Genomic DNA, 27,732 nt, shown 5'->3' with positions numbered 1-27,732 from the left:
AGCCATGGAGAGGAGGGGAAATAACACGGGAGGCGCTTCTTTTTTACTACACTGCCAGGGGCGCTTCCTCGGGCTCTCTCTGATCACACACAGGAGATGACATGAAGGAAGAGCAACAGTTTACAGTGCATGATATGAAACTTTACCCTGTGCTTATTTACTGTGCATGAAATAGAAACTTAACCCTGTGCTTGTTTGGAGCATTTCTGAGATTCAGAAGATTTTTAAACAGATTTATGTTGGCGACTGAGTATGCAGAATATACTTTCAACCACATTAAACGAGTAATGTAAGAAACAATTTAGCCTTTATAGAATATTTCCTTTAAAAAAACATGCTTTATGCTCTAAATATTTAATTTATCCATAGCTGGATTACCAACTGCCCTGGGGCCCGGATCCCCAGGGGCCCTGAAGACTGCAGGTTCACCAGGGTACGGCAATTACAGTGAATTAAATATTTTCTGGTAATATTGTATGGAGACCAAGCACAGCATACAACGGAATTGTTTTTAGAATGAGCCTAAAGGCAACACACTAACATCATAATACTGAAGCCCCATTTTGTGAGAATATGCCGTTTAAAAGGTCTTTGTTGTTTTACTCTCTGTACACACCCAATCCACTCCACAAACCCCACGTTTACATGCAGTGCCAACATTTGATAAAAATATCTGTTTCCTAAAACATTAAGCAGTGGAAATTCTAGTTAAAAACAGAGTGACCTGAAAATAACCCTAACTTAAAACAGTACGTTGACACAGGGCCGGCCCAAGCCTTTACGGGGCCTTAAGCAGAATTTCATTTGGGGCCCCCCTACCATCACCTCAGCTCCAGATGCCTCATTTTTCCATAGGCTACACTGTTATGTGTGTAACGGACCCACAATCATTAGCATTATTTGTAATCATCTTACATTATACAGGTGTCATTCTTGTTTTTAACCTTAAAGTGATAGCAAACTCATAAATATGGTTTAATTAACTTCTACATAAAGAGTGATGTATAAGTATGGCTCATTAATTTATCTATTTGAAAGTAACATCAGCAGGCTGGAGACTGCATTTATAGTAAAAATGTTAAATAGTTTAATTTCTTTCAGATGCGCAATGGTGTGCAAAATGTTCAAAATACAAATACAAAATAGAATCAAATGACATTCACATTATCTTACAGAAAAATAAAGTTGTAATCAAAATTAAATACTTAAATAATAAATACAAAACTTAAATAATTTTGCCCAACGGTGGCAGCAGCCAACAGGAGGCATAAATTAACCTAGTATTAGTATTTTGTCAAAATTTAAAAAAGAAATTTCTGGTGTAATACAATTTCGTTTAAATTATTCAATGTTATTTTAATTTCATGTATATATTTACTTTTTTATCACAACGTCTCGGTGCTCTCTGGGGCCCCCTGGTGGCGTGGGGGGCCTAAGCAACCGCGTAGTTGGCATATGCCTTGGGCCGGCTCTGTGTTGACAACATCTATAACAAGTACATATGTTTTATGCCAAAGGCCCGTTCTATATCCACTGCAGATGCGTGACAGAGGAGCAAGGATGGTGGTCTGTTGTGGTTTCCAGGAGCTCTTTCATTCTAAGTTTATGGAAATACAACAATTCTTATTTTAAGCAATGCTACATAAATGAAAATATAGTTATGAGTATTGTATAGCGTTTATGGCAAATTTACTGTACTTATAAAGCACTTTTATGGTCTAGTTCAGGGGTCTTCAACGTTTTTCAGGCCAGGGACCCCCAAACTGATGGAGAGTTGGAGCAGGGACCCCCCTACTATTAATATGGCATACAATTGTGTTTTATATTTAACGGGGCCTAGTGCCGTTTATAAATATAGCTACTCTGTTATTGTACATTCAATACTAAGCTATTCAAATAATACACAGGTTAATATATTCATGTTGTTATTTTAAACATGTGCAAGGTACAGGGTAGCCGTGCCACTGCCATTTATAAACAAACATCTTGCATACAACACTGAGCTATTCAAATAATCCACAGATTTTAACTTTAAACATGCATGTAGATGGGACAATGAATCCTCAAACCATCTGTGGATGGCACACGTTTGCACACAATTTGTGAGAAAAAACTGTTTAAAAAAAAAAAAAAAAATTTTTTTTTTTTTTTTTTTTTTTTTTTTAAATGTTAAAAATCGTCTAATCAACCAAAGATTTCGCGACCCCCCTGCAGTACCTCCGCGGACCCCCTGGGGGTCGCGGACCCTCTGTTGAAGACCTCTGGTCTAGTTAGATCACTCAAAGCGGCTTTACACAATAAGCCACAATTACACTCATACGGCACATCTTGGTTTATGCAGTGTCACAGGCTACGCAATGCTTTTTTTCTATCACACACATTCATACACCAGTGGGTGTATTTGAAGCATCTTTTTGTTCAGTGTCTTGCCCAAGGACACTTCAGCATGTGCTCCATGTAGAGCAGGGAGTTGAGCCACTAATCCTCCATCTGGGACGTGACCGCTCCTCCTCCTGAGCTACAGCAACCATTAAATTGCCCTAAATGTTACAAACTAACATTAACGGTGCCTTCACAAATTGGCAATTTATCTGTGCCACGTCCATGTCCAGCAATTTCAAATTCTTATTCGTCATACCAATGGACAGTCTCCTACTCATTCCATCTAAAATTATCTCAGGGATCAGAGAAGGCAGCAGCATCTCTGGATATAGAAGGTTTTAAACTTCAATTTTTTGATGCAGTGATGCACCGTGTTCACTGACAACGGTTTTTAGACATTTACCTGACCACATGCAGTGATTTCCATTGCAAAATTGTGTCTGTTTGTAATGCAGTTCCACCTGAGGATCGTGGCTAATAAATACTGCTTTTTGGGCTTGTTTTTACATACGAACTTAGTCTATATTCTTTGAATGTTTTGGATTTTAAGTGCCTTCGGATGCTAAACTAATTTCTAAACTGTTGAACTGATTGCCTTTAGTGGTGAAGCCTTCTCCATATTCACTTCTGAGAGTCTGTGATGCTCTTTTAAATACCAATCTTGTTCCCGATCTGTTGCCAATGATCATAAATAGTTGTTAGATATCAAACAGGGTGGCGTTGTTGACTTTATAATTCAAGTATTTTTGAAAAACTGATTAAGAATATATTTTCTTCAACACTAGGTTTCTTATTTTCCTTCAAATAAAGGGTTTTAGTGATTTGTAAATCACAACATTATGCTCATATAAATAGGAATGAGACGGCTTTCTACCTTTTTTGGAAACAGGCTTGTAGAATATCTATATTGAACAACTCAAGTAAAGGTTAAGAGAGAAAGTCAGATGAATTTATATGATCTATTGTTAAAATGGAAAGTCACAGCCAACATTTGCAGGTCCGGCTTTTAAAATTTTCCCAGTTTAAGTTGCCTACAGTTACATAATTGCTATGAAGTCCATTGGAAAAAGAGAAATCCCTCTGTTGATGTTACTTTTTCATGACTGTGCGGCTTTCTGAAGTAGACCGGCTTTCATTCAATATTTTATGCAAAAGTCAAGAGCAGCTCATCCAGATCTACTGTCTCACTGCCACTCTCAGCCTCTGAGTTTGTTTTCTTGTAAATGTTTTAAGGGCATGCGTGTGCTTTAGTTTTGTTGTTGTCCTCCTTATAAAACAATACTACTGTACACAGACCCCTGAGTATCTCCAGAAAGTGAATAATCCATGAGGAACTGTGGATTTACTTAACTTACTTAAGTGTCTTGGCATGTAGGTCATAGTGTATGTTTGGGCCACAGCTAATGCATGTGACACTTATTCTAAGAAGATTGTGATGTAGACTAGATTAATATTAAAGTTTCACTACAGCAATCAGAAAAAGGAGCGTATAATACAGAAAACTGGCTGGATTATGAGATTATATAGCTGGAGGGGAAATGAATCCCTGCTTCATTTATTACTCTGCTGGTGGATGTCAGAACTGCAGCATTATGAGTCCTGTAGCCTGAACTGGAGCATGATGTATCTCAGAGTTTAGGCATCGTGCCGTCCTCGGAAACTGCTAGTTTTCACTCTGATACCCGAACATTTAAAGTTACTGCTCTGCTAAATTATTAATTTACTATCTACTTTCAAAGAGAATACCAATCTGGCACACAGTTCTTGCTCTTTGTTACGTCAGCTGTGTTTTTTTAGCAAACAGGACAAATCATATGCTAAGTTGTTTTGTCCTGTACTCATGTATCTATTTTTGGATCAGAGTATTTCACTATTTTGGACCTTTCTTGGAAGCGCGATAAGAAAAAACAAAGAGAAACGCCAAGAGCTGTCGGAGCTTTGATTTGGGAAGTCTAAATTTAGAGTCGCTTTAAGCAGCTCATTGCCACTTTAAGATTCTCTCTTGACAGGATGCTAAAAGAGAACAGTTTTGTGTGTGTGGATGGCTGTGCACAAACACTTCACTGTGAGGTGGAGGAGCACCAAACAGCAGTGAAATCAACTCATTTGACTTCACTGTCCTGTTAACGATGTAAAAAAAATCTCTGGAAAAATAATGTATTTTGATCAGCTACAACATTAAATCTTTCACCTTCTGCCAAAATATCATAAATCAGAATAGAGAGTGCCTCTAAATGCTTTTTTGGCTGTGTTTGTGTACACCGGCAGGGGCAGGAAGGGGAAACATAAGATTATTACTTTATATCATCATTATTCAGAAAGTAATGAGCATCCTAAAAAACACTACCAAACAACAGAAGGCAAAAATACAATAACACCAGACAGTCTGTGCACTCAGAGGAGGACTTTAGAGCTTATATGGATTTAGCATCTTCATTGACTCATTGACTGCTTAGTTTTGTTGTTAGGGAAGAAATGCTCAGTGAGTGGTTTTTCTTGCCAAGCAAAGAGAAGGAGGAGTGGGGGTCACCTTCACTCAGACACTTACATACTCTCAACTGGGCGAACACACTCTTCCTCCCATATATTTCTCCTTTATTTCATCCACAGATGTGTAAGAGCTGAAGAAGGAAAAACAGAGCAAGCTACTGTCTAAAGTCTACTGAGACAGCAGCCATGTTTGGAAGTCATTTCATATTTAAGAACAGACAAGAACAGACAACACAGGAAACCGAGGAGCGTGCAGCAGTTAAAAATCAGCTTCACTCACGCACAGAGAATAAGTTAATTAGACTGAATGGCTTTAGGGAATTGTAACGTAACTCACACTGGCTTTTTCTCAAAGCTCACAATGAGATTTAATTATAAAGTGGAACTGGTGATGCCCGTGCACACCTGTACATGATCCAAACTTACTCCAAATCAAACCGGTCGGACACAAACAGAGACAGTAAAACCAGCTCGGCTCAGCTGATATAAGCTCTCACAGCTCTGTTGTGGTATCGGCGTCAGCTGCTAAGTGATAATTCAATGCAGTCTCACTCAAAAGTATGTCAAAACTGTGTTGATCCACAGCAGAAAAACAAAGTTCTCTCGAAATAAAGGCTTAGATATTGTTAAATTAGTACACTTCAAGGCTGCAAAACAACATTTGCCTTTAAAAACTGTGCCATACCAAAATACTGAATAATGGGAAATTGTCACTAAATTCATGCAAATTTTTATAACCACGAAAGTACTTGTAAGGAGATAAGGGTAGAGGAAAGTTGCCCCATCTGACCCAACATATTGTGAAGTTTTTTTTACTTTCTGCTTCGCTGTCCCTTGTGGTTGGTTAGGTTTAATACTTGTTATTACATTGTTGGGGCTTGCCATCATGTCAAGTGAGCAGTGCCCTTAACAAAACAACAGGAAATATAAAACATAGTCATCTCACAAAAATAACTATTACACTTTCAGGAGTGAGATTGTGCAGAATGATTCATTGCAGTGCAAAAATGCAGCAACCCAAACAACTATTTAAAGCTGCATGAATCATCGTTTTCATACCGAAGCAGCAATAATGAATATTTCTGTAAGAACAATGTGACAATGTGCTCATAAAGATGATCCCACAGAGAATTAAAACTTGAATCTGCAACTCTTCACTGTGAGTGACAGTAGAGCAGGATGGGATCTGTAGGCATTACATAACACACAGCGTATCCCTTTAGTTGTGTGGTGATCCTCATCAAAATCTTCTTTGGTGCGATGAATGACTGACAATGTTCACATTTTGGGGAACAAAACTTTCATCCAGGGTATTTGAGTTCAGTGCACACCAATGAATTCTGCTTTTGTTTTACTTTTTTTTTTGTCTACAGTAACTGTTTGATTAAGTTAAAGCACTTGGTAAGCTTTAAGAAAGCTTCTGTTGATGAAGATTCTCAGTCATCCAGGTCATGGTAATCATAAGAGCTTGAAGAAGTGCTTCATTTCAGGCTGAAGAAGCCTTTCGGATGAGAGGTGAAACATCTTCAAGATCCAAGAAGAATTCCAGTTGCCCTTCTTTAAGCTCTTATGATTACCTTTTCATTCATTCTTGTGTAAAAAAGAAAGGACTTTTTATTTCTATTATTTTGTGTCAGGATTACTAAGTCTTTAAATTAGATCGAATAAAACTGCATATGAGCAATATGACATGTCACATCATTTCATTATTCATTTAGCAAAGCGTTGGCCAACTCATGACCAGATCAAAATAAGACTATGGACAAAGGGCTCGTGGAAACTGAGAAGTGGGATGGCTGCATTGGTCACAGAATATTTCTGAAATGCCAGATCTTTCATTGTATTTAGCATTACTCATTTGTTACACACACACTTAAAACTGTACGTTCAGGGAAAACTTGTGTGTATTTTAATTATCCTGCACACTAATCTTTGTCAGTGACATTTTTTTATTTACTGAGAACATGTTTTGTTTGAACGATGAAATTAACATTGAGGAACACTATTTGCTTCTTAATAACAGCAGTTGGGCACAGAACAGTTGTGCACAGTTCATGAGTCGAATCCAGTCATTGAGGACCAGTCATTCCTGCTCTTTTCGGATAATACAAATGTGTTTCTTCCATATTACATTAGTTTCCCTACCAGATAAATAAACATTTCTCAACATGTTCCCATTTCTTAGTTAATGATGGTTTGCGCAGTGTATTTTCAAGATCAGTTTAGCATGTTATGCTTCTAAAATATGGGGTATAAAAAAGGAAAAACATCAGCCAATCCAAGAGGTGGCTATGGCATGCCTGCAGCATCCTCAGTATAAATGAGACATGATTTTAATACACATGAACCCTTTTGCTGTGCTATGGTCAAGTTGAATTATTTTATAGATAATTTTCTGTATACAATATTGAATCCAGTCTTTGTAACATTTAGAGCCTACTCATCATTGTCTTTAGAAAAGAGGTTTGCTCTGGTTACCTTTTGCACTGACTTTCTGCTGCAGCCTGCAGTGATGTGCTGCGTGATCATCATCCGAAATGGCGTCATTCTCCCCCCTTTTCTCTCTCCTGAAACTCACACCTTGAATTTTAAGACTTTTGATCGCGCTGGAAGGGCTTTACGGATTAGATAAATCACTCTGCAATTAGCTTTTAAAAATCACACAATGCCTCCTAAAAATAGTGTCCTCTCAGCTCAAACCTAATCATTGTGCTTGAGCAGTGATGGCTTAGCCAAGTCTGTGAGACAGAAGTCATCTTTGGCACTGCAGTGACCCATTTGTTTGCCGTTAGTTGCAATCAGCTTTGCGTCTTAAATCTATATAAAAATAAATAAATAAAAAAAAAACAACATTTTTTTAAAAGGCTGGGTATGACAGTTGTTATAATAATCATATCACTATCTCTTAGATAATTCCTTTGCTATGCTTGTGAATGCTGAAAAGGGCTTGTTTTAAATCAACACAGCTTGGTCGAGATTCACTTTCTCATTCTAAATCAATATCAATTAGTTCTAATCTGGATCCTTTTCCAACAGATTTCATATGAAAGGGCCAATATATCTTTGTATGAAGCAGTCTCTGTTAATTATATTAAAACCCCTGATTAGATTCTCTTCAGTTGTCCCCTTTGTGATAATTTAGAAGCCATCAGTCTTGAGTACATGCAGCTACTCATTCAATCCACTAGGGGGAGACATTTACAACAAGACACTGCTGACAAAGAGATTTAAACAGTCTCAGTGGATATTGCACACATTATGTAGCTGTGTCATAGCCAGATCTCCCAATTAAAAAATATTTGCATTGTCACCTTCTCGTTTTGAACACATTTGATATTCAGCTTGGACATTACTGACTGACCACCTGAAGTTCACCGACATGAAATCTCCTCAAGCTTTTGGTGGCATCTCCCCACCTGATGTTGGCAGAACTAAAGACTTTTTATGAGCTTTTATATACAATCATATCATACAAGCCTCAGATTTGTGTTGTATAGACGCAATCTTTTTTTTTTACAATTATATAAGCAAAGGATAACGTTTTAAAGTTTCCTTGACAAATGAGTTAAGGCGATTATTAAAAAACGACCTTCAAGAAATCTTATTTAAAAAAAAAAAGCATTGACCGATGGGTTCTGCTCCATTTCTGGATGTTCATGGTTTCTCTTTGTAAAAGGCGGGAAAAAAAAAAAAAGGGCCACAAAAAGAAGACAAAAACACATCTGTTGCACAAGTTGCCGTGGTTTCACCAAAACAACTCTTTTATTAACAAATTCATGGAGATTAGTCCACTAATGTCCCCATCCAATGGAATCAGAGGGCTGGGGGGGGGGGGGGGCTGAAGGGGGCGATATGCAACTTGAAACCATTACAGATCCTAATCGATAACAGTGCGCTTGTAACCCGTTCGCTGTCTGTCTACGCACCGAACAGATCTACGTATGGTCCTACTGTCTGCTACAAGGCCACCATTGCCATCCTCTTCTCAAAGCTTCTCTTTCCTTCAGGTCTCACTCAGGAATGTTTGTGGCAGCACACAACAACGTGCCCTCATTTGTGTCCGAGTAGCTTCTATTTGGTCACTTAGAAAAATAAAACTTTGAAAGAGGATGACAAGTAGAGGAATAAAAGTCCCTTTGTTTTATATTGTGCAAACATCCACACACATCCACACGCGCATACGAACACTCACACGGGCTTTTGGCTTCAATCAAAACAAAGCTCTCGCTCATGACACACGTGCAAACCACACATCGGACAAGTTTCCACACAGCTCTCACAGTATGTCAGCGTCAGAGTGAACTGGTCTGCAGAGTGACTTGGTCTTGCTTGTTTTTTTGTTTTTTGTACAAGGAGGCAAAAATTCTGCGACAATTAAGAAGCAAGAAAAAAGATAAACATATGGATCTTGGGTTTTTGAAAAAACTGGATGGCGGCAACTACGGAGGCCTAAATCCACAAAAAAGAAAAGAAAAAAAGAAAAACACTGGAACTAAGGCATGCAAGGCATGAGCAACTACAAACAAAAAACAAACTGTTCATTTATGGACAAAGAAAAAAAAAAAAAGCCCCCTTTTATATTAAGAAAAAAAAAATCTAAATAAAAAAGGTAAAATAAGCACATTTTAAAAACTGTGAAAAAAAAAATCCCTGGCCATAAACTGTTGTACAAATATTTTACACAAAATGTTTTCTCTACACACCGCTTTTAAAACTTTCAGATATGAACATAAGTTAATAAAAGTTAAAAGTGACAGTCTCAGCAGGCTCCGTGAAGTTTCCTCCATTCGGACTCCACTTGAATTAAGTCACTCGGTAAGCCGACCGCCTGGCTGCCTGAACAAAAAGAAGAGGACACGGTCAGAGAGAGACGTGACACTCGAGTCGTTCAGCTCGTCTGTGCAGGAGCAGACTGTACCTTTAGAAAAGGCCGCAGTCCTTCAGGTTGTTCTTGATGATGACGTCTGTGACGGCATCGAACACAAACTGCACGTTCTTGGTGTCGGTGGCACATGTGAAATGGGTGTAGATCTCCTTGGTGTCCTTTCTCTTGTTCAGGTCCTCAAACTGGCACTGAATGTACGCTGCAGCCTCCTCATAGGTGTTTGAGCCTTAAAAAAATAAAAATAAAAAAAGCCAGAATGTAATCTCTTTACTCTCAAGATGCATGCTCGATACCATTATCACACCATAAATAATCTGAGCATCTCAATCTGTCATTTTCTGATAATATGTGTATTCAGTAAACAGTGCATGCCATAAAAAACCTTTTGAATTGCAGGGTAATAGCAAGGAGTATAGTAGTTAAAGCTAAGAGACTAAATAGAAAATCATTCCAAGTCGCCCCAACAATCAGTAAAGCTAAAATAAATTTTTCTTTGTTAAATTAACTTTTGAATATGCAGGAGCAGCTAAATATTTATTCAATCTGGAATTTTAGGTGCATCAATTCAACTCTACCACTTCTTTAAGCTCCTAATTTGCACATCTTTTTTTATTCTCTTCTATTCCTCCGTTTACATCTTAAGGAAAAAGATCCAAGACAAATGGCCCAGATCTGAGGCAAATTTGAGTTTGATCTGTGGCTATCGATCCCTACGCAACAAATGCGATGCGAGAGACTTGTGACGACGTCCCAGTCCATGACAGAAAATCAAGAATGCTTAATTATCCTGGAGAAGTCAACAAGTCACCGCCAATGAGGGCAGAAGGAGCGGAGTCACAGTGCAGCAAAGCTTGGAAGAGGAAAATAAACATACCACAAACATCACAGAGAAAATGGGGAAGAAACGTTGCTCAGGAAACTGAACAGAATTTGGTTAAAGGTTGCCAAGAACAGCCACATCATCATGATGTTTCCAGTGTGCAATATTGTGACAGAATCGAGAGAAGGCGTGAGGAGAAACTCTAACAAGCAGGAAAGCAAAACACATGTAATCACCAGAAGCTGCTTGTATCATCGTGTTACATTGATGGCAACAGAAACAGCTGACAGTGCTTGTAGTTTGTGACCCCGTGTCACAGATCAGCCATGTAGGTGTGAACCCACTAAGACATCAGAACTCCCAATCACGAGAAACAACCACCCAACAAACTTTGCTTTAGTCCCTTCCAGGTGCAAGTGGAGGAGGTCATAAAAATAAAAAAAAATTAAAAAGATATCACAGCTTTAGAAACTTTGCTCTAAACTGGTGTAATTTAAACCGTTTTTAAGAACCATGTAAGTGTGAACTGTTAACATATGAGATGTGACACAGCTGCATCTTTAGATCCCATGAATGTCGACAAGACCTTCGTTAGGGATGAACTAGGGCATCCTCAGTTATAGCTCCTCCGGTAAGCTCCGCCTCTGCTCGCTTCTCTATCCTCTATGCATTTTAGGAACTTGAAATCTAGTCTAGAGTTTCAGTAATCATTGGTAGACCTGACAAATATGTATTGTTTAAACATGAGGCAGCCCACACAGGTCAATACCAGAGGAGGATTAAACAATGTCTCTGTGTCCCGTTTACTCCACCACACCTCCGAGTGAACAAGCACAACAGGAAGACGGACTGAATTTTAGTAACTGGAGGACTAAATGCAAGGCAGCAAGTTCTAGACACAAATCATGTAAAAAAAATTCCTTTAAACAAAGGAACGTTTTATGTTTTGTTTGAATATTTCTGTTTTCTAAATTGAACATAAGTAATGATAAACAATGATACAAATCAGCTCTGTGCTCCCACTTCCAGCCACCACATGTACTTTGTCAGAGGTTTATGTGCACCAGCCAAACACGACATACAGCATTGGCATGAACACCTGCTCTGCATATAAGTGTTTGTGACTCACCGGCAAATTCAGGGTAACAGATTGTAAGAGGGCTTTTTTTGATCTTCTCCTCGAACAGGTCTTTCTTGTTGAGGAAGAGGATGATGGAAGTGTCTGTGAACCACTTGTTGTTGCAGATGGAGTCAAACAGCTTCATGCTCTCATGCATTCGATTCTGAATGAGAGGAGAGAAGCACAATGGTAACCGACCACAGACTAAGAGGTGGAGTAAGTGTGGCGAAGTAGGAAAGGTCTTACCATCTCCTCATCCTCGGCCAGCACCAGGTCATAGTCGCTCAGAGCCACACAGAAGATGATGGCGGTGACTCCCTCAAAACAATGGATCCACTTCTTCCTCTCCGACCTCTGGCCACCTACATCAAACATTCTGAGAGCACAGAAACACACTCGCTGGTGAGTGACTGCACCGCACAAACACATTTTCACACAACGTTCATCTGTGCAGATGTCGTGATTTTCAGCTGTTGCTAACAGCAATGAGCATTTAAAGCAACGGTGTCAGCCTGGATTGAACTCTTATCACAGACGCATGAATATGTGCTGAGACACAAGACAAGATAACAGAAACTCATATTCAGTCACAAAATCCTTCATTTCGCATTCTGAATACAAGAGGCCAGCACTGGGCATCGTGTACAAAAAAGAAAAGACATTTGTGGTAGTTGTACTCACTTGAAGTGCAGGTCTTTGAAAGTGAAGTGTGTTTCCACAATACCAGTAGTTTTGACTCTGGTCCTCAACACATCCTGCTGGGTGGGAACATAAGAAGCGTGGGATATCCTGTCCAGGTCATTTAGGTAACTTTACAAGGAAAAAGTCAAACAAGAGACAAAAAGATTGAGAGCGGGTTAAAAACATTTGAGTTCAGAATGAGTGCAACTGCCAAGTTAACTGTTCCCCGTTAATTTTTTCCTCACTATGCTGCCGAGTCGTTGAGCTGGTACTCCCGGGAGCGGCTGAAGCAGGCTTGAACGCCACCGTCCTTCCACAGCCGCTGGATCACTCCAGCCAGCTCACCGGTCATGAAGCCCTCCTCTGCCGAACCGGCAAGAACAAACAGCTGCCGAGCATCATCCTACAGAGACACCCATTAAAAATTTTTTTTTTTTTTTTAAAGTCACCTTTTCACTTAAATTCATACAGATTTTGCAAGAAAGGTGAAAGTAGTTAACAGTTCTTTAACAATATGAACAATGTGAGGAAATCTGTTAATCCTTTGGATTCTGGTGCGACTTTGTAGACCCTGAAGAGTCACCGTTAATAAAGTCAAAATAAGATTTCTTGCACCTACAAACCTCCTGACTTGGGTAAAAAGAGATAAATACATAAAGAAATGAATGAGGTACTGATTCCAGTCACAGTGACAGAGCCACGGTAGTTATGCGGTGGCAATGAATAGGCTTTTGTGACGCCAAAAATATAACAGAACAAAATTAAACAGGAGTCCACTTGGAATTGAATGCTGAATAAAAGCACAAGGTCTTCAAATTCCAAAAAAAGCCAGAGTGTTGCTGCTATTACTGCAAAACTCAAATGTCATGGGCTGAACTTCTGTCTGTATAATTAACTGAAGGATGCGTGAACAGCTATCGCAGTTTAGTTTTAATTAGATGTTTTGGATGCGACATTAAACCCAAACCAGAGTCACTAAATACAATTTAAGGAGGGAGCACAAAGAAAAGTGCAGAACCAAATACTAAATGCCTATTCAAGAAAAAAAACAACAACAACAACATATGATTGGCCTTTTATGTGCATTGTGAAAGTATTTAATCAGCGTCCAATGACTCAGTGGAGGTGTGATTACTATTATTATTATTTTATCAGCTACTGCTCAGGATTAATGGGAACACAAAACAAGTTAGTACAAACTCATTTTCAATGGGGATGCTGTGGTTATGGCCCAAAACGGGACACCGCTCACATTTACTTTAAGGAAATACACATCTACCAACCTTAACGTCTAACATGGAGGTTGTGAAACCGACAGCAATGACTCACAGATGAGATTGTTTTTTTTTGTTTATTTTTTTTATTTAAAAAAAATCTGCCACCAGGATAGCTGGAAGCCTATCAATCAAAATGAGCAAACTAGCCTAACCATCCCAGAGTAGAAGCTTTTGGAAACACAGTCTATAGGAGACTCTTGATGCGGTCGTAGAGACACATGCTGAACCCATAAGTCTTAGCCCACGGGACAGTGACGATTATCCTGCCACTACACTCAATGGAAAAGACTTCGATCGGTTTGTTTTAGTGGGTATATCTGCCTTCAAAAGCCCATTTGATAACCCTCCTCTTGGTGTAAAAAATGGTATAAGTAGCAGTTACCTTTAGAGTACTGAGCTACACACATAAAACGTATACCACATGTTCCAAGTAAAGTGCAACGGTCAAGTTGGTTTTCCTGCTCTCACCGCTCTGGCTTGATCAGCAAAGTCAATCTTGAGGCGTCCCATAGCTCTGATGATGGCAATGATGGACTGGATGGTGTTGCTGTAGACCACGGCCTTGTACTGCTTACACTCCTCCTCTGAGTAGCCGGCTTCATGGATGATTCTGGCAAACAAGGGTAGGGGTGAGTGGGCATCATCAGTAGTCTCTAAGTAGTTCTACTCTCTTCTCTATATGCATTCGGATTAAATACAAACTCTACAGTTACTGACTTGAGGCGCATGGTAAGTTACCTCAGCCCATTAAGGGAGATGACAGCAAAACTCTTAAGAAAGAATTATATAGAATTAATGAAGATCCACGGATTGTATTAATGAAGACAGTAAATTCCTATTTAGTTTGAACTTTTAACTTTAAAGACGACTTGAGGGGAGCAAAAGCAAATTGTTAAGAAAACATTGTTGTGTTGTTGCCTATTATTTTTTATACAAACATTAAAGCCAATAAAGTTAATATCCAAAATTAAGATTTTAGATTATGTCAATTAGTGAGAAAATTTACCAGAAATGTACAAAAATAAAAACAGCATTCAAAATATTATTTGTCCAAAAGTAACAACTTGTAGCTGCTAGTATGACTTAGAAACGTTAACAGATTTAATACTTAATTCTGAACAAATTTATAACAGACTTGCAGTGGTTCTCTTGCTTGAGACATTAGCTGACACCATTGAGCAGAAGGTGCCAAAGGTGCTCTGATCTCATTCTCTGATGTCACAGTAAGTGTGTGGACGGTCAGGGCAACGCTAGTCTCACTCCATGCATATTAATAACACAGCAATGCAATCTAAAATCATTTAACAGCCACCTGGATAATGACCCATTTGAATTTATCAACCCAAGATGGCACTTGCGCTGCCCCCTGTTGAATGTTACTTTTGGAGTCAAACTCGAGTTTTTTGAGTCACATGATAACGAAGTGTCGAAATCCAGACAAAAAAAAAATAAAATCCCCATAAAAACCCAAATACTCCATTTACACGTTCCCAAAAGTCGTCCATAATGAGCATGTTCAAATCCAACAATACACTGATCGCCTTTCAAAGAAGACAGAAAATTACACCCCTTGTGACGAAACAAGATGACAAAGTACGAGACATATTATTACTGCTCACTGCAGAGTGAACTGCTGAATCGCTTATGTAACAACTAATGTGATCTGCTGCACATAAAGACTGTCTTTATGCAGTTTCAGGAAGTTCAAATGGACGGAAAAAAAAAACCAAAAAAAAAAAACGTTTTGTGCTAATTCCCTTTAACAAGAAAATACATGAAGTGAGCGGTGCTTTATACATTGTCAAATGCTTCACAGATAATTCAGACTTACTTCATCTGTTTCACAATTGTGCTTTTCCCAGACTCTCCAGCACCTGGAAAACAGACGGAGGAGATGATCAAATTATAGTTGATGACGTGAGTGAGCATTATTTTTAGAGACAATGAGGCAAAATACACACACAACCAATAAAAATCATCACCTTAACAGCAAGATAGTTACCTTTCACTACTTTTAGGGCTGTCCTGTAAACATTTTAAACTTTATCTGACTATGTAGGTAGACAAGCGAAAGTCCTCTCCTCCCTGGTCCCATGAACCGAACCGAAAGGAGTTAGCTCTTTTTGTTGCTAGCTGCGTCTTTAGAGGCGAAATATATAAATAAACAATACAGTTAATAAGTAAAAAGCGACCAAAGTGAGATGAAGAGTCAAATTTACTGCTGGGGGTGAAAAAAGGCCAGATGTATAAAATCAAACTGTACTCATTTCAAACAACAAATATCTAAATTTCACAATTTGAACCTCAACATCTACCCTCCAAACGAATGTTTGCATAGATTATTGTTCAAAGGCCCCATTTATTAATTTTTATTAACGTGTTTGCTATGACAAGAAGCTCCATTTGTCCGTTTCAGTGTAAAGATTATTTAGGTTTTGTGTCAGTAACCAGGACCGCTTCTGTCATTTGTTAATAAGCTTAAGTGAATTAAATAAGTGAACAAATATACGTCTATAGTTTCATCAGGCCTTTGTCAGTGGTTCTGCTTAGCCGCCCTGTTTCCCATTGAATGACAGGTGCCATCACTGACCGTGCGTTCACACCAGACGCGGTCGGGCGACGCGATTACATACAAAGTCAATGCAAAGACGCGATTAGACACGGATTCGAGCCGGCGGCGCGGTGAGGAGCGGTGAGGCGGTGCGGTGAGACGATTGCCGCCGCGCAAGTGAAAATATGCGAATCCGCGCGAGTTAAAAAAAAAATCCAACTTTGGCAAAATATTCGCGTCAGACAGCCTATCAGCTTTGAGATTCTGGACGACAGTGACGTGGAGACAGATGCACAGGCGCTCCGCAGCTGAAATGGAGTCGTGTCTGTGACATGTAGATGGGACTGCAGATGGAAATTATCTTCTAAGCTACAATCTGGTGCAGGTCATCTCTTTACTTTGTAATTAATGTACTTTGCACATGGTCCCTGACTAAATAAAATAAATTAAATAAAAAAATTAAATCACCGCTTTCTCCAGGAGTTCCATCTGGATGACGGCCGCCTCCAGCGGCACCCCAGGCCCACCAGGACCCAGCCCGACGACCCGCTCGGGAGGACCGGCGCCGCGATCTCTCAGCAGGACACCAACCACAGGCGCCCCGTAGCTGAAACGGAGCCGCGGCCGAGCTGCGGAGTGCCTGCAGCCGGCGTCCCGCCAAGAGATCACGGCACCGATCCTCCCGAGCAGGCCACCAAACTGAGTCCCGGCGAGCCCGAAACACCGCTGGAAGCGGCCGCCACGGAGGATCGGTGCCGTGATCTCTCGGCGGGACGCCGGCTGCAGGCACTCCGCAGCTGGGCCGTGGCTCCGTTTCAGCTGCGGGGCGCCTGTGGTTGGTATCCTGCTGAGAGATCGCGGCGCCGGTCCTCCCGAGCGGGTCGTCGGGCTGGGCCCTGGTGGGCCTGGGGTGCCGCTGGAGGCGGCCGTCATCCAGACGCAACTTCTGGAGAAGGCGGTGAAATTATCCGAGCTGAATGCACCACCGGATGATGTCACTGATCCAGACACGACGGCGTGTGCGTTTCAGACGAATCTCGGACTGCCACAGCAGGTACAAGGACGCAATGGTACTTATATCAGCCATGGATAGCCCCTTGAGCTATTCACTCGTTTTTTTTTTTTTACTCGCGCGAAGGATGCGAGTGAATTCAATTTACAACGCGGCAACACTCGCGCGATGAACGCACCGTGAGAGGGAAGTGTACCCTCCCTTAAAAACTGGTCAAGACACAAATTTAAGTCAACAGCTGAGTCTAATCCCCAACATTCAAACAAATGACCCATTTCTGCCAAATATCCCTTTTCCACATATTTCTCTTAAAGCTGTGATCTATAAACAGCCATAATGTCACAGAGAGCTGTGCAGAGTTGTCCAAGGCCGGGTTTAGTGGAGACTCAGAGCAATTGGATTAATCAACTGGATCCTCTAGTCAATGAGATTATACACAGCTTACATTTCCCCGGGTTACAACCTCAGGTTTTATCGGGCTGATTGGACTCAGCTGCATCACATATGGGTCTTTTGATTTACACGGTACCAAAATACAATCTGATCTCAAGGAGGGGAAACGTCAACATACGAGAGGTATGCAATGGCGTAGCCCTGACATCCACTTGAATTTGCCATCCAAGTGTTTTGTAAACTCCCTCACACGAAGCTCTGCAGCTTCCTCTGAGATCCAGGAGTGTGTTGAGCTGAGCACAGAACATTTTAATTAAATTGCTTCCACGGGGACTCTCAGTTCCCAGGTGAGGAGCAATGTTCATCAATTCATTGTCCCAAACAATAAACAGCGACGCACAACAGAGGCAACATTACCGAAAACATCCTTTAGATTCAATTTGCAATCACAAACTCGCAGCTAAACTTGAAGGGCCGAACAGAAGCAAATCAATGTTTCACGTTTGTGAACGAAGATATTTGACATCGTTACACTACATGGACACAGTACTCCATATGAAACGCAGACACGTCTGCAGCAAATCATTTACATAATCCCTGCATCTCCTCCGATGCCGCTTCAATTTGCGCAAAGATGCAACTACAGAAAACCAAATATTAGTCTTCATCAGCTGTGTCTGCGTAGCAACCCACCTTACAGCTCAAAATAGTCTTTGCAAGAGCATGCCGTTTGCAGACTACTTTACTACTCCAAACCTCCAGGGCGGGAGGCCTTAGAAAAAGGCGACAAAGCATGCAACTGCCTGCCTAAGATATGCATAATGTGTAATGGACATCCAATATGACAAATCTGGATGCAAAATACAATATATACGATCATATCACAGATGATGACCAATGTCACATCTGATACTGGCGATTGTGTGCATCGTGGCGGGAAAAAAAACGTGCCATAAAAGCTCAAATCATCATCTCAAATGATGCAAACATGTACAAACAGACCACAGCTGAACAGCATACAACAGTGTTTGTGAAGCTGCATGTGTGAAGAAGTGGTGCACCAGCAGAGATCAGCGATAAGATACACAACCCTCCTGCATTATTGGAGACTTGCAGACGGCAAGCAGGTTTCAACTTGATGCCTTATTTTTGCTAAAGTTGACACAGAAGCATAACACACCAGCCAGGTTGATACGCAACCTCTACCACCATCCAACCATGAGACAACTACCAGAACACGAGCAACCGGAGAAGGTGTGGCACCTTTCCATGAAACAATCCCACATAAGTGTAAGATATGACTGATAATGGGAAATACTGAATTTTAAGAACAAACTTGCCGACTAGTCAGTAAATCCAACTGACTACAATCGTGCTTTTATCAGATGATCAAATTTAGAGGGATTTTGGGCATGTAATCATCATGTATCATACATGAGATAAAACTATTAGATTCTTGTTGGATGACTAGAAGTACAGCATATAGAAGCTAGAACAGACGAAGCTCTCCCAAGGTGGTTAACAGGCTTTCAGACTTGTTGAGCAGCATAGCTGACATCATTTGAATTCACGCATCTTCCCTCAGACGTCTTTTTTTTTTTATGTCGCATTGAAGGCATTCATTTAAAACATGCTTTAAAAGTTATCTGCCCTGCAGGTCGGTGTGCTGAATGAAAGAGGCCTGAAGCGCGTTAGTTTTTTTTTTGTTTAATTTCTGTGATGCAGGAGGGCCGCCAGTTAGAGATTATCATTTCCGTTACATAAATGGACGCAATCTGGCACATTAACGACAATAACATGGACGTACAGCGCTGGCAGACCTGCCGAGAGTACAGCTCGGACATTTTAAGCTTCCTGCTAGCTAACTAATCCAAGCTAGCACCGAGACGCTGAACTAGCTAAGCAGCTAATTGCCTTAAATTAGCTTAGGGACTTACTGGAGGATAAAAGCGACCTGAGCAGGAGTAATAATAATTACCGATAACTCACGCGGTATTATAGACCGGGGCCGGTTTTAATTTGTTACGGATGAGGAAACGATTGGGACAACAACAGCCCAAACTTTTTTTTTAGCTAACGGCACCACCGCCTTGTCATTCAAATAAAGCCCGAAATGTCTGCAGCTCTGCCGCCTGGTTCTCTCACCAGCGTCACGCAGCTACATACAACTTTAATTTCAGCGTTTAAAGACACATGTTTAACATGTAACGGCCTATGTTCATCTAAACCATACAGTAGGAAGTTGTAAAGTGTCCCTCCAGCAAACACAGAGAGACCCACTCCCCCCGTGCATCCATCTTTCTCTCACCGAGCAGGAGCAGCTTGACCTCCCGAGCAGCTTTTTCTCCGTCGTCCCGCAAGTTCCTGTCGATCATTTTGCTCCGCTCCTGCGCCGCCTTGTCGTCCGTGCTCAGAGTACATCCCATCTTCTTCTCTGCTGACCTCCGAATAAATAAAATAACCGCAGACTACAAGTCAACTTTAACTAAGAGTGCAACGACATGCAAAGGCTACCGAGCTAGCATCCAGTGAGGAGGAGGAGGAGGGGGCAGTCTGTCTCTCCGGCAATTGAGATTCAAACACGCCCTAAACTCGTACTCAATCTGTCGATTAGAAAGCGAGGACCTCTCAATTACTAGTGAACCACAAACCGTGGGTTTAACAATATCGACCTGTTCTATCTGCTTAATAACCTTCCAACAAGTCGGGCGGGTGGTGTCACTCACTGAGAACCAGGTGGAGCAGAAATTTTAACATTTGTGACGGGGTCTTAAAATGTTCTCTTCCTGTTCTTCTTACATACCTGTGAACTGCGCATGCGTGACAGAGCAACAATTGCAAATAATGGAGAAGAGAAGAAAATGATCAGAGGCGATAAGCCTCAGCTTTTGACCTAAAATGCCACAGATATGACCTCATACAAGAAAATATGGATTTAGTCAACTTAACCATTTTTGCTTCGTAAAAAATAAGTGCATATAAACTATATGCCACATAAACTAAACATAGAAATAATACAGTAATATATAACAATTTTGAATTGAGTTGACATTTTTCAATAATAAGTGAAGCCACTACCAAGATGGTTTACTTACTATTATGTAAATTAGACACAAAATGACAAAAAATAGTCACATCTCATTATTTTAATGTAGGAAACCAAATATCTGATGTAATGACTTGAGTTGCGTCAACATCTGATTCTTTATCTAACGTCTGATTTATGTCTGCAGCTCTGTGTAAAATGAAAATGCAATGATACAAAGATATGCAACATTTTTAAACAATATGTACACTATACACTATTGGAAAATACAACAAAAACAACAAATAAAATGTTGACAATCAGAAATTTCTTGAAAAATGTGTATGCTAATTTTGCCGTTAAGAGCAAAAAAAAATTGGGATCACCTCCTCCTTTAACAACACTATAAATATTTGAGAACATGAAAGGCCATCCGCTGTGGTTTTGGAAGTGAAATGTTTTGCCATTCTTACTTGATATGAGATTTTTGCTGCTGTACAGCTCAAGGTCTCCATTGTCATATTATTTGTTTCATAATGCACCAAATATTTATTGTGGGGGCCAGGTCTGAACCACATCCAGGTCAGTTTTGGTCCAGGATTATTTTACTACAGATGCTTGCTGTTGTAATAAATGCAGAATGTGGTTTGATAATGTCTTTACGATGGAAGAGAGGCTTTCACTACAAAAGAAGTAATCTGGTTGGCAGAAAAAGTTGCTCCATTTTTAGCATTAAAGGTACTCTCACAGATGTATAAGTTACCCAAATACTGGCTTTTGAACTGTGCTTTGACAACTAGCTGCGTCTATTATTTTCAAATAATAAAAAGACAGTAAACAAGACAGTTTTTTCTCATCTCAGTCCATTGACGATCGTAGGCCCAGAGAAAGCAGTAGGGCTGTTTTGCTATGTTTTTTAACTTGCATTTGTGGATATATCAAAAACTTTGTTCACTTACGATGGTTTTCAGAGGTGCTGTTGAATCCATGCAGTGATTTCCACAAAGGTTTTTTACTGCAGCACCGTCTAAGAACGCAAAGATCACCCAACTGATATTGATTTTCTGCCTCATCCCTGAATATTTTATATCTATATCAGGGAAATTAATCTTTCATAAAATCTCAACATTCTTCTCTTTTCATGAATAAATAAATGTTCCCAACTTGTTGAACATGTTTGGAAAAACATGAAGTTTTTAGTTTCTTGTCATGTTTTAAAAATAACAGCCTTTTCCAGGTATGTTATATATTTTTGTGTTGAGCAGACAACATTGTGACAGTTTAGGCAGATCATTTGTAATTAATGGCTCATGGCTGTTTGATGAGTCTGTGCAACACAAAATTTTAGATTTGAATACAATTCACCCTACACCCATGCTGTCGGAGCGGATTTGCAATGCAAGTCTTTTATGAGCTGCGAGAGCTCCGTAATGTGTTTGCATGATGTAAAATGCTTTGTAATGCTTTAATATTTAGAGAAATATTTAAAATTTGAAAAATCAGAAACGCATAGTTATACACATCAAAGAAAGTATGGGGCTGGAGCCTATCCCAGCTTTCATTGGGCAAGAGGCGGGGTCCACCCTGGACAGGTCGCCAGTCCATCACAGGTCCACATAGAGACAAACAAGACACACAACCATCTCCTTATTTAACATGACTTATATTATAATATTACGTTTTACATCCATTTAAGATCCAATATGAGCCTTAAGAATACAATATTTCTCAAGGACAAGAAAGGAAAAAAGCTGGAACAAGCATGGACACATCAAGATAATCAATTAGAAGGTTACAAATTGAGAGCCTCCTACAACAGTAAATTTTGCACATTAAAAAGACAGGGACCACGACAAGCAGCACTACAAATGAAACAGCTCTGAATTAAGGCATGTATTTAGTAATGAATTATTTAGAAGAGTTATGAACAACATTGAATCCAAAGAGTGATTGCTCTGTTGGCAAAAACCTGCTGTGCTGCTGTTGGGTGGTGGAAGGATAAGTCGAGGCTCCCAAATGAGGGTTACACCCTGTGGTTGAGCTTTGCCGGTGACCACATCCATGAATTCAAATGAGCTCTGGGGCCAAAGCACCTGATATCCACACATCTAAAATAAACAGTGTATGAAAATTTTGTTTTTAAATGATGTGAATGAATCTGCGCAAGTTTATTTTATGGGCCAGATATTTAAATGACTCTGTGATTATGCCTGGATTTTGTTCAAATACAGAGAAAATAAGAGTAAATCCTCAGGCTCTTTCCATATAATCAGAATCAGTTTGACCCCAAGTAAACCATCATATTCTCAGATTTATGTGTACATGAGATGGGAAAGGGTTGACATGTGGTCTGAATTAATCTCCTCACTTTACATACAATTTCCTTTGCAGATGGCCCAAACATCATGCAAACTAGTACCATCATTTTTCCACACTAAGTGAACATGGAAAGATTGCTCTTTGCTTCTTTGCATGTTCAGGACAGATGTAAACAGAACAAAACCCTTTTTAATAATCATCAGAAAAGCACAAGTCTGGAGTTCAAAGGAGGGCGTGTTTTTTTTTCTGACTAGAGAGGGATGTGTATCATTGTTGCTATGGCACCACCACTTGAGTGCACCCCCAGGCAGCAGGATATGTTTTGACCCTTGTAAGTGATGAAGCCTCACAACAGTGAGATGAACGGTGAGACGACAGAGCAGCTCGTCAGCACTCTGATTATCCCTTTGCTCCACCGAGATCAGGGGACTTGTTAGTGTGTATATGGCATGCAAACCTCTTTGCTGCATAACAAGCTGAAAAACAGTTACTTTCTATTGTTATATATGATCTAATTCTTAGTAAGCCCACTCTCTGAGTTTAAAGATTACAGGAAATAAAGAGCCATGAATAAATAATCAGGCGAGAACAATTCTTTGACACTGACCTGAGAGGTTCCATAGATGTAAGTTTAATTTGAACATTAGGTGTGGACAGTTTAATCTGAGAGTTATTTCCTTTTCTTTGTGCAGCCATTAAAGGATTAAGATCAATGAGCAAACAAGAGCCCAAATGTGACCTGGAATCACATTACCCAGACCTGGGCTTAAATTTGTATGTGTTTTTTTTTTTTTAATGATCCTGGCTATTAGGACCTGATAAAAATAAAACCTTAAGACTGCCTTTGAAGAAGAAATAGCTTTTTTTTTTTTTTTAATTATGTCCTAATCCAGGACTGTTACTCCAGGTAAGAGGGACAAATGCTTGTGTTCTAAATACTAAATAGTTAGCTGCCATGACTTAGATAATTACCTCAGCAGCAGTTAGCTGTAAATGTCACAAAGCCATCACAGTATGGACTGAAAGGGCATCAAACTCTTGATCAGAAACAGATCAAGGAGAGTATTCACAAGTAGTTCCTTACCAACCAAGAACAATCCCTCAGTAGGAAAAGCATTCATTACCCTAATCTCATCAACCACATTAATCAGGCCTCTTACCCATATCACTTGATGACAACATGATCATCTCCATAGCAACTTTGCGGCTCCATTGATTACAAAGGTCTGTAAGTGATCCCTGAGTTTTATTGATCAACATTCAAAAGATAAATCACAGAATCAAACAATAGAATAGACTTAGAGTGAATTAATCATCACACAAACAAAGACATTGTAGGATATAGATATACGATTGCTTTGAACATATACTTTATCATTTTGTTTGGCATAAACCTGCAGGCTGTTTGAATCACTTCCACTTTCATGATTTAGTTTGGTTTTCAGTGGACTTTAAATTTTCCACACACAAAACTCACACAGACGCTCCTAACACAGTGAATGGTAAGTGTGATGTATGTCACGTCTAAAGGCCCATTTATGCCCTACGGAACCGGACGAAATTCGTCTGTCCGGTCCATACGTTGCTCCCGGAGCTTCTGTTTATGCCTCCGTCCGTATTGCGCACGTCCGTAAGAAATCCTCTAGAGGGCGGTATATATTGAGTCATTGTCGGCCGCGGGTTTGAGAAACATGGCGTCAATTGAGGAAGTTGCAGTCATACAAATGTAAATACCCCCTGACCATCTCACAAATCCTCTCCTCCATTACCTGGCATTTTTAAATCTTAAAATGTTTTAATCTCCTACTCTTCGTTCTTCTTCTTCCTCCATAACTTCCGGAGCCAACACGCTCCTGACTCTCTACTGCCCCCACGAATTCCTCTGGTATTGCTCCGTTTCGCCCGGAGCTCACCGGATTGCTAAGCTCTTGACCTACGGACAAACTGACGGATGAAACGCCCCCCGGAACCGGGTGAAAGCGTCCGTTTCCGTAGTTAACGTAGGGCATAAATGGGCCTTAAGACTCCAAACAATAGGTGGAGTCTGGCACTTGTGATGTTGTCAACCTGCTGGGCCTCAAATAGACAACATGAAATAATAAGAGCTAATAAAAGTAGAGGACAATCTACATAGAGGTGTCTCCGTGTGCTTCAATTTCCATAATAGTCCATACATTATTACAATAAGCACGCTGTCTGGTATATGACAGTGATCTGTGCGCCTGTGAGGCAGAAGCAGTACGATGAGCTGATGAAGAGACAGACATCTGTCCTACAGGTGGCGGCAGAGTCGTGAAATGAACAGTCACAAGAAGATGTGAGAGCAGGCAAATGTTGACAGAGGGAGAGGACAAAAAAGAGAGGTTTAGTAAGGTTCTGTGAGTCCTTAAGTTTCATTCTATCTATCTATCTATCTGTCTGTCTGTCTGTCTGTCTGTCTATCTATCTGTCTATCTATCTATCCTATTTGTTGCTTTCAACATTTGCTGTGACCCTGCTCTTTAATGTCTTCTGGTAGCTGTTGATCAGTCCTGTAAATCAAGTCTGCAGACATGTGAAATAGAAATAAAAAAAATAATCTGTTTTTTATTATGTCTTAAAATTAAATGAATACAACTTCAGGTGAACAGCAACGCATGACATATCATACTACGTCATCATCTATTTACAGTAATTAAAAGCGAAGTGTGGGGAAATTGTGTGAAAAACATACGAGTACCCAATAAAGAATGTGAGGAGAATTTAGAATTTTTGTGTTGTTGCACACATCAAGGCCTGTTTACTGTAAGAGTGGGATATAATGTAACACCTGAAACACTTCATCGCTTGCTATCCTCAGTCTTTAAGTGTTGTGAAACAGAATGGAAACTATAAAAAGTGGTAAAAGCTTCACTCACAACTTTTTTGGAAATGTGTTGAAGACCTGAAAAGCAAAAATGGATTTATATCAACAAAAGCATTAAAGATTATTAGAGAAAACTAAATATCTTGGGCATATTGTCGTGACTTGTGCACAAGACACATAAGCTGGGAAGAATCATTGTAGGTACAGCAACTTGACCACAGTCCAAGTGGCCCTAAAATGCAACTGCACCTGGACACGATAATGAATCATCACCAGTCTTTGTCATCAGAGGAGATTAGAAAGTCACGATTTGCTTCAGGCTTGGGAGAGACTTACAGTAAATGTCTACGGAAAATCAACATTACACCATCAGCACACGATGTGATATAAAATTATACAGAGGCCGTGAGCAAATAAAAGAAGAGCCTGAGCGTTTTTTCTCTCATCCTCTTACTCTTAGCTTTACAATGACATCCTTGTCATTAACTGAACGCATCAGTAAAGAAATTTAAAAAAAAAATGCATGGCTGTCTTGTCTGAAGTGTTGGCTTTGTGTGTATGGCCCTCTTTACTCAAACCGCTGCTGGGGCTCAAACTAAATGACCCACTTTTCTTCCAGCCATTGGGCCTTTCCTCATATAGAGAAGAGGTAAAAGCTTCAGTGCTGTTCTTTTCATTCTTTGTACAATTGGCAGAGAACAACTTTTGAACATTATCTTTTAATTTGAAGAACTAAGATGTCAACAATTATCTGAAATTATAAGGTGAGGCTGGTGAGATCTGGAAGATCTGGAAGGCAAAGGAAAGATGTGTGGGCAGTGAAAGTTTGTATATGAATATCTTTTATCACACATGGCGTTGTGCAATAAGCCCTAAAGCAATTCATCCACCGTGGATTCTTTCTGTCCTCCTTTCAACTCGGAACAGTTTCATGAATGCATGGCAGGCTTGTGGGCATCTGAATACCGTATGTAACATTTTCCATGTGGCCTGTCAAAACCAAAAAGAATGAAGATGATATAGATCTTTACCCAGCAAATTTTTATATGTATATACACCATTTGTGTGCAGAATCCTTTGGATGATGTTATTATGCAAAGTAATCGCCAATGGTAGGCTTGGACCAGACACAACCCTAATAAATTATGCATTCACTGTGAGGAGTTGAGACCACACAAGCCACTGGCCAGCGGAAGCATCATAACAACAGTTTTCTGCTCTGTTGTTTGTAATGTGAGTGCTTGTAGAAGCTATAGCCATCAGATCTTAAAAAGAAAAAGACCAATGTAGAGATCTGTACAGCTCTCAGAGATTAATAAGTGGTGATTTCTGCTGAAATTGTGGGCATTTGTCACTCAAAACCAGGAGGTGTTTTTTTAAATTGCAGGACATGTTTGGATCATTTGAAACTGAAACGATCATTTTAAAATGTGCAAATAAAACAAAAAGCATCGTACTATGATTTACCACCAAATGTGTCACAAAGCTGGATAGCATCTCCATATTTACTGTTGACAGGTGGAATTAGTCTCTCCTCTGATCTTACACTCAACTTGTCTGCAAGAATTTGGAGGTATGTTTTCCAAAAATGGTCTGATCACTTTAAAAAAAAAAGATGCTTTCAACTATTTTACCATAATTAACCAGCATTAATCAGAAGTCATTGTATATTAATCAAGGTGGATGCTACTAATTTTCTGATAATTAGAAATGCTCCCAATAATACAGTAAATCATATTATGTTGATTGTGACACATATTCACTGTGTTATCATTTAAGTGAGCTTATCCAATGTCATGATATTGATTTCCTTCCAGAGTTGTATGTATGTTTGTATTGATGATGGGAAAATTAGATCACTGTGTACCATGTTCAGCAAAACATCCCAAAGATTCTCAGTGGGGTTGGTTTTAATTAATTTTTTGCACACAG

At 39.8% G+C, this 27,732-nt stretch overlaps 1 protein-coding gene across 1 annotated transcript; it reads right to left on the bottom strand.

Moving 5' to 3' along the window:
• Positions 1-8,593: 8,593 nt before the first annotated feature.
• LOC142383848 (guanine nucleotide-binding protein G(i) subunit alpha-1) lies at positions 8,594-20,419 on the bottom strand. The gene is made up of 9 exons (XM_075469623.1): positions 19,920-20,419; positions 15,487-15,529; positions 14,124-14,265; positions 12,624-12,781; positions 12,379-12,507; positions 11,944-12,073; positions 11,707-11,860; positions 9,791-9,983; positions 8,594-9,708 (listed from the first exon to the last, which is right to left on the bottom strand). The coding sequence occupies exons 1-8, from the start codon at positions 20,035-20,037 to the stop codon at positions 9,793-9,795; spliced, it is 1,065 nt and encodes a 354-aa protein (XP_075325738.1). The 5' UTR covers positions 20,038-20,419; the 3' UTR covers positions 8,594-9,708; positions 9,791-9,792.
• Positions 20,420-27,732: the final 7,313 nt, after the last annotated feature.

This window comes from Odontesthes bonariensis, chromosome 7 (assembly GCF_027942865.1).
Source record: "Odontesthes bonariensis isolate fOdoBon6 chromosome 7, fOdoBon6.hap1, whole genome shotgun sequence".
Classification (NCBI taxonomy): domain Eukaryota; kingdom Metazoa; phylum Chordata; class Actinopteri; order Atheriniformes; family Atherinopsidae; genus Odontesthes; species Odontesthes bonariensis.
Note: the sequence above shows the minus strand (reverse complement) of the source record. Positions and strands in the feature narration are given on the sequence as shown.